The sequence below is a fragment of the Zootermopsis nevadensis genome, unplaced genomic scaffold (genome assembly GCF_977971745.1).
Source record: "Zootermopsis nevadensis isolate Lab colony 2312 unplaced genomic scaffold, Znev_1.0 Znev_ptg000012l, whole genome shotgun sequence".
Classification (NCBI taxonomy): domain Eukaryota; kingdom Metazoa; phylum Arthropoda; class Insecta; order Blattodea; family Termopsidae; genus Zootermopsis; species Zootermopsis nevadensis.
Genome location: NW_028259144.1, coordinates 1,217,299 through 1,229,632, shown reverse-complemented (window position 1 = coordinate 1,229,632; position 12,334 = coordinate 1,217,299). Strand labels below are relative to the sequence as shown.

The window sequence follows — 12,334 nt, the reverse complement described above, 5'->3', positions numbered from 1 at the left end:
GGAAAATACTTCCCTTGCCGAGAATCGAACCAATAGTCTGCGGATCAGACTAATCCTTGAGAAAATGACAGTCGCCCTAGGAAGGGCCATTCGGCCCTTGTTGAATCCAGCCCACAATCCGACCCCTGTGTCTTTATATTCGTGGTTTATTGAATGACACCGTAGCTTCGGATTATAAGACAGTACGAAGTAGATTCTGATGTTGCGGGTTGGGGGGACTGAGGGGAAAAACAATGTAAGGTTAAGCAATGTCCAAGCCAAGATGCGAACCGGAGACCTCGGAAAACGAAGCAGGAATGTTGATCTCCAGAACGCTGGTCAGGCTTACTATTTTACGATCCATCGATCGATTTTAATAATATCGACAATTTTACGATCCATCGATCGATTTTAATAATATCGAATATTTTACGATCCATCGATCGATTTTAATAATATCGACTATTTTACGATCCATCGATCGATTTTAATAATTTCGATTATTTTACGATCCATCGATCGATTTTAATAATATCGACTATTTTACGACCCATCGATCGATTTTAATAATAGACCTTTATGCCACATTTTGTACATTCCTCGTCTCTCCCTCGATTTGATCAAAAAAGTTCATTATTATTGCCGGTGTCTTGTGTGCGCTGCCAAATAATGTGTGCGCCTGTGCGTGCGTGTTCTTGTTGCAGAGGCCGCGGGCCCAGATATAGGCCTTGACGTCACCATGTCTGTATGCTGCGAGCTGGGCTCTGGTCGTCCGCGGGACGGGCTCAAACTCGCTCTGAACAGAAGTCTGAGCGAACCGGGGCCTCCGGACCTACAGTCGCCCAGCAACGGTTTCCTGGTGCCTCCGAAACGCTGCAAACTGGAGTCGGTCAGCCTCCCCGCCTCCCCCTGCTCCGAAAGTGCCACCCTACAACGCTCCCTCGTGATGAAGAAAGTTAAATCCCTGGACCCCGACAGCCTCGTGAGGAAGCTACAGCGGTCTGCCCCCGGGTGCAGCGGCAAGTCCCCCGGAAACAGAAACTTCTTGGTCGTAGACTGCCGCCCGTTTATCGCGTACAACGTGAACCATATCAGAGGGTCCATTAACGTGAACTGTTCCGACAGATTCAACAGAAAGAGACTTCAGCAGGGCAAGGCAACCCTGGCGGACCTGGCGACCACGAGGGAGGGAAAGGACCTGCTGAAGAAGAGGACCTTCAAGGAAGTTGTCGTCTACGATGACTGCACGACGGATTTTGATCGCCTTCCTACGTCACACCCGCTCTTTCTCGTGCTGACCACTCTGGTGGAGGACAACAGGGACCCGGCCTTCCTGCTCGGTAAGTTCCTGCTTGGAAACTTGGCTCCTTCTGTTATCAGTAAACCCTGGTTTTTCCTCGTAATTATTCCATGCGGCCAGAGTGAAAATTTATCAGCATTTGTCAAGTGGATATTCGCAGACTGGTAATTAAAGAATGCTATGATTCTGCAAGAGTGGACCGTCGTGTTAATTGTTATATGCGGAGGTATATAATGACGGGGCAGTTGGCTACTGTTGCCAAGGAATTGTATTAGCTACGAATAGATTCTAGACTGCGGATGCAAATCCATGTTTGTGTGATCCAACAATCATACGAGGTCTATTATATCGCAGCTTTACATAAGACGATAATGGTGGCTTTTACTGAAGTTTCATGTGACGATTTCTTGTTAACGTTAACAGGCGTAGTTCGTGTCCGAGATTAAATTGTACTGATGTTTGCCAAGAAACAAACATATCTGTCAGAGTTAGCAAGAAATCATATTATTCCGATGATACCCTAGTGGCAACTGCCACCCGATTTAACAACGAATCATTTATGTTTCTGTGAGTTTCGTATATGATTCCCAGAATAAACTACGATTATTTATTAAAACAGCGTTAACCAGTTGATCTATGTAATGGTGAAGAGTCGTGTTTTCTTCGCGGTACGGGCTGATTTCTTAAGTATTCGGCGTTGTTCAAGTGTATTTGCTTAGCCCGAGGAATCGAGGATGCATTGGCAGCGGATGGATACAGAAGGGCAGCGATTAGAGCGATTGGGAGTCGGTTAACGTCAGTGATACCAAACTGATAAATACAGATATGCTAGTTTATGAGATATCAATCAGGTGTTTGCTGTTTTTCTAATATTCACGAACGGTGTAAACAAGCCTCTCATTGCACATTTCGTGTGTAATTACCTAAACCGATTAACGGAACCGGAAGATGGGAAAAAGAAACACTTTTGGTTCTTGAAAGAGGTTTGTTTCGATATTTCATATTATTTCAGTGCATTAAAACTTGTACTGTAAACCGGTGGTCCTAACTCGAGGTTCGCGGGCCGAAGGTGGCCTGCCATTGCCCAATACGCGCCTAATATTTTCGTTCTCACTTTGTTTCCGAACAGTTTCATTATCTGTGTTCTTATGCAAGTTACGTAACGTGTGCAGAGCACTTAGTTCGTATACGACCTATAAAGCGAAATCCGCTCAATTGACGTCATGTGCCACGATAAGATTGTCAAGGACTTGGTAAAAACTTGTTTTTGGCTTTTCATTAAGATTTCATTTTGACGTCCTCTGTTGCATAAATCATGATTCTGGCCCACGTCTTTGTATTACTATGTAAATCAGTGGAATGGAACATAAAGCAGTGTCTTATGTAGTGGGTCACGTTATAATGTAACAGCAGATTTTCTTATATTCACTCATCCCAGCTTAATTTCGAGTCATTGTGCTCTTCTGTTCCGAGAACAATCATCTCTCCGGTCTGCCCTGATAATAGTAATAATCCTCTTATATTTTAGACAAAATCATCTCTCAACGGGTAGTTTCCTAGATATGATTTAATGACTAAAATTTCTTGGATTTCAAATTAGCCCTGTGAACACTCGTTTTAAAAAATGAGCTTCGAGTGACCTTAAAAACATTAGAGCCCTCTACGGAAAACACCGGGACTTATATTTTTGTTTCTCTGACATGTCTGCGTCCTCAGAGATACGCGGGTATTGTCACAAGATTACAAAAGGTTCGGCAGAATTAAGTGTGAGAAAAATTCGTCTTAAAATGTCCTTGAAATTTTTTAAAGTCTTCATTCAGCAATTCCTATTGTTGATATTGTCGTGAACTTGACAGACATTGTTAGATACGTGATTTCAACTCACCAATCCAATCTACTATAAAAAAATTTGTGATTTCGTCGTCGTCAATAAATTACGTCATCAACAATGTCAACTATAAACAAACTCGGCATTGTTATGGAACACAACAATGCCAAGTTTAGTGTCTTACTTAAGATTTTAAAACGCAACCAACCCCCCCCCCCCCCCCCCCCCCCGAAGGAGGGGTTGGTCAAGTGTTTTAACCCTCCATTCGGGGGGTTTAGTTTAGTTTCTTTCACAAGATTTTAAAACGCAACCAGCCCCCCCCCCCCCCCCCCACCGAATGGGTTGGTTGCTTTTTAAAAACTTGACCAGCCCCTCCGAGGAGCTCCGAAAGGAGCGTTCTGCCCTAGTTATAACAAAATCTGAAACAACATAAACCTAACCAAACAACTCAACGTAAGGTTAACAAACCTAACCTAACCACAACAATCGGATTTAACGTAACCAGACCGCAAGCCAGGCACTGGGTTTATGACTGTAACATAGACGAATAGGGGGCCCTTGGTAGTCTATGGACTGAGGGTACCAAAAATGAGTGCGAATTATAGGGTACATAAGGTTCAATCGCAAACATTGTAAACAAACATGGCGTTCATTGGATGAAATTGCGAATATCCAGGAGCTATAAAACCTGAAGATAACGATGACATCCCAACGAAATGTAAACAGATGATGTGAATCTGGCGTTTGTGTATATTTGTTTGTATTCGGAAACAGTGGGGCATAAAGCTTGTGTTTATCTACGGATATTACACCGAATAAAACAGGTGATTCTGTGAAAAATCTGTGACGTGGATTAGGGAGGATAAAGGAAACGTGATTAAAAAAAAATTAATCATTCAACCTTTGTAATTGTCGATAGTATTTGCGTCCGCAAGATCTTATGAGCGTGGGCGTGTTTTCGTGTGATTCTCATAATAAACAGATGATTTCCCCGAACAGCATCGACCACTTGATCGTTGTAATGGTGAAGACTTGTGTTTTCTTTGAGGTACGGACTGGATCTTCAAGTACTGCTTCAAACGTGTTTCGTTCTTCTGCGTCGCTGCGTGTCTGCTGGAGCTATCTATTTCTGGGTCTGGCTTCGAGCCCAGGCGGAGGCGTTCTCGTCATGAAAATACTATGTGATGCGGCTATTTGTAGAGCCCGTGGTTCAACTCCCGGCCGGTCACCTCATAAAATGTCACGTCGCCATGTTTATTTTCTTTAAACTTTGCTGAATGGCTTTCTGTTATATTTGTCCATTGTGCTTCCCCCCCCCCCCTTGTATTCGTGATGGCTTAGAATTACGCTCTGTGAACTGCAGTGCATCGTTGAGGAAGTAACCTATCGAGGGAACCCAGTTCGATTCTCAACTGGGCCACATGCCAACGGGAGGATTTTCCTGGTGTTCCTCAGTCTCCAGAGGTGAATGCGTGGCGAATGTGCCCTGTGAACATTTATAATCCAACCCATTCTGTCCATCATTGATCCCTGATTTATTTTAAAAATTATGTAAAGGGGGCATTTTTAGAACGTAAATACGTGTAGCAATTATTTCCTCCCCTGTCGCTGTGTGATGCAATGTTTTTTAACACGCATATCACGTGGTCAGTACAAACGACGTACCAACCTAACGCTATCCTTCTCGAGTTTATCGAATCTTTATAGTTCGAAGCTAATCTAATGTAAGTAATAGGGATATTTATAAATTCAGCGCGTACCGCAAAGCAAACACAACATATCTCCATGGCAAGGACCAATAGGAAATTGTAGATTTTTTCCTGAAAATCGCACGAAACCCACAAATGCACTGGGCAAAGGACAGAGTAAATGAACGTTAAAGGAGGTGGTTTAGTGTTGGGAGCGTCTGGCAGGAACCTTGTTTCAGCCGTTCTGAATATATTCTCGCATTTAATTTAGATTTTTTCTATAAATTTTGTACTTTGAACGCGATTTTCAAAGAGAATACTACAATATCGTAAACTGTGTGAATGTTCAATAACAACAACAACAACAAATTTTCAATCCCGTCAACTTCGACTGGTAATACAACAAAACAGTATACCGGTTAATATTTGTGTTACGACGTCTCCTTTCGTATCCCTTCTTTCTCCTCTTCCTATCCTTGTCCGAACTCTGTTTTCCCACGTTCGTACATGAATAGCACTTGGCAGTGTTTCGGTGTTATCCAACCGCACGAAGGGATTCTTCATCCAAGGTCTCCCGCCAATGTGGCAAAATTTTCTTACATTCTGCGTTTGTTCAATTGAATTTTGTGGTGTACATACGTAGTAACAACCCTCATGACACGCGTAGGACGTTGAACTTATGAAAACGAACAAATGTGACGTCACTCTAAGGACATGGAAGGATGGAAGTTTGGAATCGAACTCGGTACTTTTGCGAGGAAAGCGACGACAGGCTGGGGCCAGTAGGGGGAAGGAGGCACGTTGCGACAGAGATTTCTGCGGAGTTAAAACAGCCGGAGCGTAAGACTCCACGCAGTACCGAGTTCAAGAACACGTGTAATCTGCGCCTTCATTATCCAACCAGTTATCGCCCTGATGATGGAGGCGGCAAGGTCTTCAGAAACGTCGGTAAACTTCTACCAGACTGTAGACTCACCGCCGTGAAAATCTCAAATCGTACATTATCCCATCAGTTGCGCATGCCAGCCATGTTGCAGTGCTTCGCAAATCTTGTCGCGTTCTGTATCTGCTACGTAGCCAGCTCAATCGGAAATTGAAGGAGACAGACACTTCCGGTTTTGCGCGATATAATAATATGAATGACAAGTACATCAACATTCATCATGATAACCCTCTCTTCTACGTCAGTTCGCCTGTCGGTCTGTCCGTCCTCTTATTCACTTGCTCCCGCGTATTTATTCCCACGAAGCGTACACGGTGCTTGCCATTCCGGGTTCGAACCTCGGCGTAGAGACCCATTGTGAAATTCCTGAGGTCTATGACTCAAATTCTGCTATAGACCTAATGCACTGTTTTGCCTGAAGGATATTTAGAAATGTTGCAGAGGTTACTTCAAGTATTTGATCGAAAAACATCTGAACGCCTTTTTGCGTGTTGGATATTTTGATGGGCATGTTGGATGCACTGCGTACAATGGGTGAATGAATGAAAGTGGAACTACATTTATGAAACCCATTGAGAAACTGCGTTTCCGGAAGGGGAGGCCATTATATGACTCAGGTCAGTTGCGTGTCTTCATGACAGTAAATGATTTAATGGCGTAGTAGTCATGGCGACGTCACATTTCACAGTAGGCACACATCATTCTGTGTTTCGGTGAAAAACGAGTAATGATGAATGACCCAGTCGGGATCCATTCAAGGATGCTGACATACTCCGTAATTTGTCGCCATAATGGGGACTTCTGAGTCAATGGAAGTATTCTGCTAACATCTGAAATGCGTTTTTCGCGTTGTCTGCAGGATTATTTCTCGGCTGGTTGTTTTACGATTATGTATCAAATGCTAAGATTATTTACTGTTGTGTTGTTTCGTCGTGATTGCAAATGACGGACAGGATGGAATGTGTTCCAGAAGTGGGCCTGTATGAGTGTGGCGTGCTTTTGTGAACTGGATAATGAACTTTCGTGTTCCATAAACGTGTAAGACCAGTCGAATGATTCTCAGCTGCACTGCTTTTGAATATGCTGCAGTTGGAGAAGAAGCTGTACTCCCTATCAGCGGACATAATCTCAGACGTCTGTATTGTGGTTGACATGGAGATAAATAAGCAAGTAGGATGAATTCACCGTTCAAAATAACTCTGGCGTGTTTCGTTCTGGTCCGCAAACTGTGGTCCGCTGGCACATCCGCCGAGGAACAGAGAGAAACAAACGCAGATCAGTAGAATCCTAACACTGGTTTTTAGGAGTTGCGTTTCTCCTTGGAATTGGGCAGCCGCCATGACGTGAGATCTTTTCTGGGACTCCTGATTTTTTTATTAAATCACAGATGTGCATGAAAATAATTTGCGCCAACGTTTCTCAACCTATTTCGATGAACAGTCGGTACACAATGTTTAAATTCGATCTTGTGATCACAGATGAAGCCACGGGCAGTTAAGTTAAATATTCGTCCTCCATTTGGGAACAAATTACTTCTCCCGCCATTACTGTCAACTGTATCTGAGGCGCGGGCCTTGTGCCGCTTGGTCGCTGGGACCGTGGGTTCGAATCCCACTCAAGCCATGGATGTTCTTCTGTGTTGTTCTGTCCTGTGTACAGGTAGAGGCCTTGCGACGGGCCGATCCCTCATCCAAGGAGTCCTACCGAATGTCTATAGATCAGAGCCAACGAAAAGTTGAGACCCGCAGTGCTCAGGCACTTGAAGAACGGGTCGTTCCCAGGATCCCCAGTATGTGTGGAGTAGGCAACCTGAAAAACGCCAGTCGACATGCAGCGTGAATTTAAAATGCCCTAACTTCATCTCTACCCTCCACTTACTCAACATTTCTCAGTACGACATGAAGCCGAAACTACATGAAATGTGACTGATGTTTTCAGTTCAGCGTTGTTGGCAATGTGAAAAGGGTTATCATACTAAAATATGGCGTCACCGACAGAAATGCTATCCTTTAATGATGCTGCGGTTTTGTGGGTGAGATAACTTCTCTGTGTGCATTTATCTTGATGACATGTTAAGATCATCGGGCAGTAATTTACAATAACATAAGTTGATGCTGTGGCTCCTTTCAAGCAGATCAAAGCAACATCGTGAGACGACGACGACATTGCCATCTCTTGAACAGCACAAGAAACCGGGGGTTCCCCATCAGGCGAATGGCGGCGATGGAGACACTTTGGTGATGATAAACGTGAAATTGATTGGTTCTTCTGAGACCGTGGACAGCCAATCGTAATCCCCCCCTCCACCCCCACACACACCACAAAAAAAGTTCTTCGACGGGACCCACGATAACAATGACAGGGTTAAACAAGAAATGTGTACACAATTTTGGTTGGTGAACCCCAAGCTGAGACCCAGGCCTGGATAGGAGGATAATATTAAAATGGATCTTCTGTGTGGATTGGACTAGGCTGTTTTGAGCCATCGGTAACCATTGCATGACATCTACATCTTGGAGTCAGATCGTGTTTGGGAAGGAAATTGAACCTGGTATATAAATTTACGTAATGATAAATAGAGCCACTGTGGTCTAGCGGTTAGAACGCTGGCCTTGTAATGCTGGGGTCTCGGGTTCGATTCCCGGCGGTGCCCGAATTTATAACTTGTGTTGGGCAAGGCCGTGGTCTAGGCAACACGGAGTTTTCCTCCGTGGCATCCCAACAATTACTCCATTCACACACAGAAGAAGGCAATGGCAAACCACTTCTGGATCATCTGCCAAGAACGTATATGAACAGGTCCCAGTCCGAGAAAAGGATGGAAGGATCCTGTTCATATGGACCTGTCGTCAGACAGAACACTAAATAAAATAATAAAATATAATAATATTATGGTAAATAGTTGGATGAAGTGGCTAGTCAGTCAGACGACACGAGGGACCAGCTCGGCCGAATGAAAATCCACTGTCAATGAGAATGAGCTAATATTTGTCACAGGAAGCATAAAAAGCAATTGGCGTGGAGTTTGAACTTCTCTCTGTTATTAATCGTTGCTGAAAGTTAGAAAGAAAGAAAAACATGTGCATACTTGATGTAGGTGGGTGGCCTTGGACTGATACAACAGACTCTGCTATTTATTCTGTTTCATTCAGAGATGTTCTTCAACATAGGAGGCCAGGACACGGCGAAGGTGGAACAATTACTGACGCGTGCTACCAGATACCATCTTCACGCACACTTGTGCCATTACAGCGTGCTCAACAAATATCTACACTGCTTCAAGTGAAGACACAAATAACTTATGTGATCTTCTGTTTTGTTACACTGTGTAGTCTGGTCGATGTTTACCAACGTTTCGGAGGTCATACTGCCTCCGTCATCAGAGTATGAAGACTTCTGTCTTCTGGGTTGTTGCGTTGTGTAGTCTCGTCGATGTTTACCAACGTTTCAGAGGTCATACTGCCTCCATCATCAGGGCGATGAGTCTGAAGATTTCTGTCTTCTGGGTTGTTGCGCTGTGTAGTCTGGTCGATGTTAACCAACGTTTCAGAGGTCATACTGCCTCCATCATCAGAGTATGAAGATTTCTGTCTTCTCGGTTGTTGCGCTGTGTAGTCTGGTAGAAGTTTACCGACGTTTCGGAGGTCATACTGCCTCCATCATCAGGGCGATGAGTATGAAGATTTCTGTCTTCTGGGTTGTTCCGCTGTGTAGTCTGGTCGATGTTAACCAACGTTTCAGAGGTCATACTGCCTCCGTCATCAGGGCGATGTGTTGTGTTTACGGGTGGAACCTGGCGTGGTCCACACTGCGATATCTTTCGCCATGATTCATATAAGCAAAATGGGGGGGGAGTCATTATTTAATATGAATCTTCTTCTTTTATATAAAGATAACTGCCTTCTGTCATTACAGTGACTGGCTACGGACTGGACGACGGGGGTTCGATTCCCGCCGGGGGTATAGAATTTTTCCTCTAGCCTCTGCGTCGAGACCGGCTCTGGGGCCCACCCCGCCTCCTATCCAATGGGTACCGGGATCCTTTCCCCGGGGTAAAACGTGGCTGGGCCATGACGCTGACCCCCCCCCCCCCAATCTAGTGCCGAGGTCAAGGAAGAGTAGGAGCTACTCTTCCCCCAAGCGCCTACATGACGTATAGCGGGCACCTTTTTAAGTAGCCACTAATGAGTGGAAAAATCCATTAATAATGGCGCCTTTAACTTTTAACTGACGCGTAGTGCAGATACAAATATAAACACAGAAGGATAAGAGAACAAAAAAGCAATGGTGAGTCACAGTTATCTATAGTGACCGCAGGTTTGCTTGAATCCCAAGTTAAATGATTTTTTCGAAAAATATTTGTACCCATATTTATGACATGGATTTCATCAGCGCGTTTCAAATTCAATTCGAAACAATTTTTTTTTTTAGAGATGACGAGAATGTAACAAAATATAAATAATTTTTGGTTAGAAATTTCACAACATCAATATTTTCCTGTAAGAAGCTAACATCAAGGTCAGTGAGGTAGCTTGTGTGAAGTGCACACAAGAAAATATTTTCCAAATACCCGTGTCCTACTTCTCAGTCTTGTTTCGTCAGCATTTAACATAATAATAAATTTATCTTTTAATCGGTGATATTAAGTGATCAGGTATGATTTCGTTATGGTTCAGCAGGAAATGGACCTCACAATAACTTCTTCATGGTCTGCTATTAAAATTTCAGACGTCATAACTTTATTTTTTAAGTACGATATGGTACGGCCATATTGTTACTGATAAGTCTCAAAACGCCATATCAATATTCGATAATACGTATTTTTGTTCACGTCGTGGAGTATGAGAATAACGTAACTCGTATTCTGCCTCGATCGTCTAAATGTCTGAACACCCCAACAGATTGAAAAAAAAAAAAAATAACAGAATTTTGTAGGTCGTAAAAGAATTAGTTGAAACAGAACGAGCAAATCCCTTGCAGTAAAGTACAAATTTCAGATAACACTTTCTTGGTGCAATTCGGTTTTCCCACAGTGATATCACCGATTAGTGTCGATAAGTGTTCAGAGTAGAGATTACTTATCTGTATTGTCCCCGAAACAAAAAAGTACACAAAGGTACGCGTCATGTGTACAGTGTGACTCATATTTCGTGCAACAGATGACATTACTTTGTAACAGTTTAATCCCATAAATATTATCTATTTGTGCTACCATGTGGCACGATTGTAAAAGAGTTAAAATTGGCTGGGTCTGTAGCACGCATGGACCTATTAGAAAGCCATGCAAAACGAGGACGGAAACACCTCGGATACGTGATCATGGAAGGAGGGATAATATTAAAACAGGTCTAAAATTTGTGTCTGAGCGTGTGGACTGGATTCTTGTGGTTCGTGGTGGGGATTCATTGACCAGCTGAGCGACGAGTCTTCTTCATGGGATTCATCAGTTGGAAGTGGCCTCAGCGAACTTCGAAGTACCTACTAAGCGTTTCCGTAGAAAGACGAAGAAACAGGATAGCCGGTGTGCGAGCCGAGTTTCAAACCCTGGCCCCTAACGCTACATCGCGCGACTCGGGGGTTTTCGTAGAATAAACTACGACAGTGTTCAGTTACCAACTTAAGCGAAAAGAATATCCCATCAAAGTTTCGACAAGAACGCAGACGGCTAGGACCACAGCATCCACTTGTTTCTGCACCAGCTGTAGTGCCCCGATCGGCAGGTGATGTCATCACCACGGCTTCTCCTAGTGTTGTGTGAGGCCCCTCGGGGGCGGGGGGGGGCATAGTCTGGCACCCCAGACAACAAAGCCCGCAGACCCGGATTCAGTGCCACCCAAGGTCGACAGCTGGAATCACTTGTAAAAATTCCCCACCAGGTGGCAGTCACGTCGTTTGACCCCGCCCTGAAGATGTCCCATACGGCCACCAGATTTTTAAGCGAATTCCTGATCAACAGTGATTCATAAACTGCATACGTTTCCGTAATCAAAGGGGAAACTGCAGTGAATGATGAATTTAAGGTTAGGTTGAGCTCTACGTCCGTGGCGTATGTTTAACCCTTTAAAAGTAGCGGTGCATTTTATATTTGTGTGTTGCACATGATTCTCAGCATAAACAGCGATTATCTTATTTAAGAGCGTGAATTAAAAAATCATTATCACGGAGACGCGTTGTGTTTTCTTCGAGATAATAAATGAATCTGTAAATATTATTCAGAAGAGCTTCGGGCTTGAAAGGTCTGCCTACACATCTCGAAAAAAAACAACTTGAAAATCAAAGTTCTCGAAAAATATTTCCGCTGCTCTCGGTCAGATAGACAGGCAGACAAACTTGACGGAGCGAAGAGGCTCGTATTTTAGTTATTTTTATTTATTTATTTAGTGTTCTGTCTGACGACAGGTCCATATGAACAGGATCCTTCCATCCTTTTCTCGGACTGGGACCTGTTCATATACGTTCTTGGCAGATGATCCAGAAGTGGTTTGCCATTGCCTTCTTCTGTGTGTGAATGGAGTAATTGTTGGGATGCCACGGAGGAAAACTCCGTGTTGCCTAGACCACGGCCTTGCCCAACACAAGTTATAAATTTTGAGCAC

General features: G+C 43.7%; 2 protein-coding genes across 6 annotated transcripts in view; one reads left to right on the top strand and one right to left on the bottom strand.

The window, feature by feature from the left end:
• LOC110833316 (uncharacterized) overlaps nt 1-12,334 on the bottom strand; it is a 171,075-nt gene that overhangs the window by 115,152 nt on the left and 43,589 nt on the right. The window lies entirely within an intron of this gene.
• The window catches only part of puc (dual specificity phosphatase puckered), a 59,148-nt gene that overhangs the window by 24,361 nt on the left and 22,453 nt on the right, over nt 1-12,334 (top strand). For all 5 annotated transcript variants that reach the window (XM_022071237.2, XM_022071236.2, XM_022071234.2 and 2 more), the window contains one exon: nt 684-1,319. In XM_022071237.2, coding sequence (XP_021926929.2) covers nt 684-1,319 — 636 coding nt within the window. The remainder of the gene's footprint in view (nt 1-683; nt 1,320-12,334) is intronic.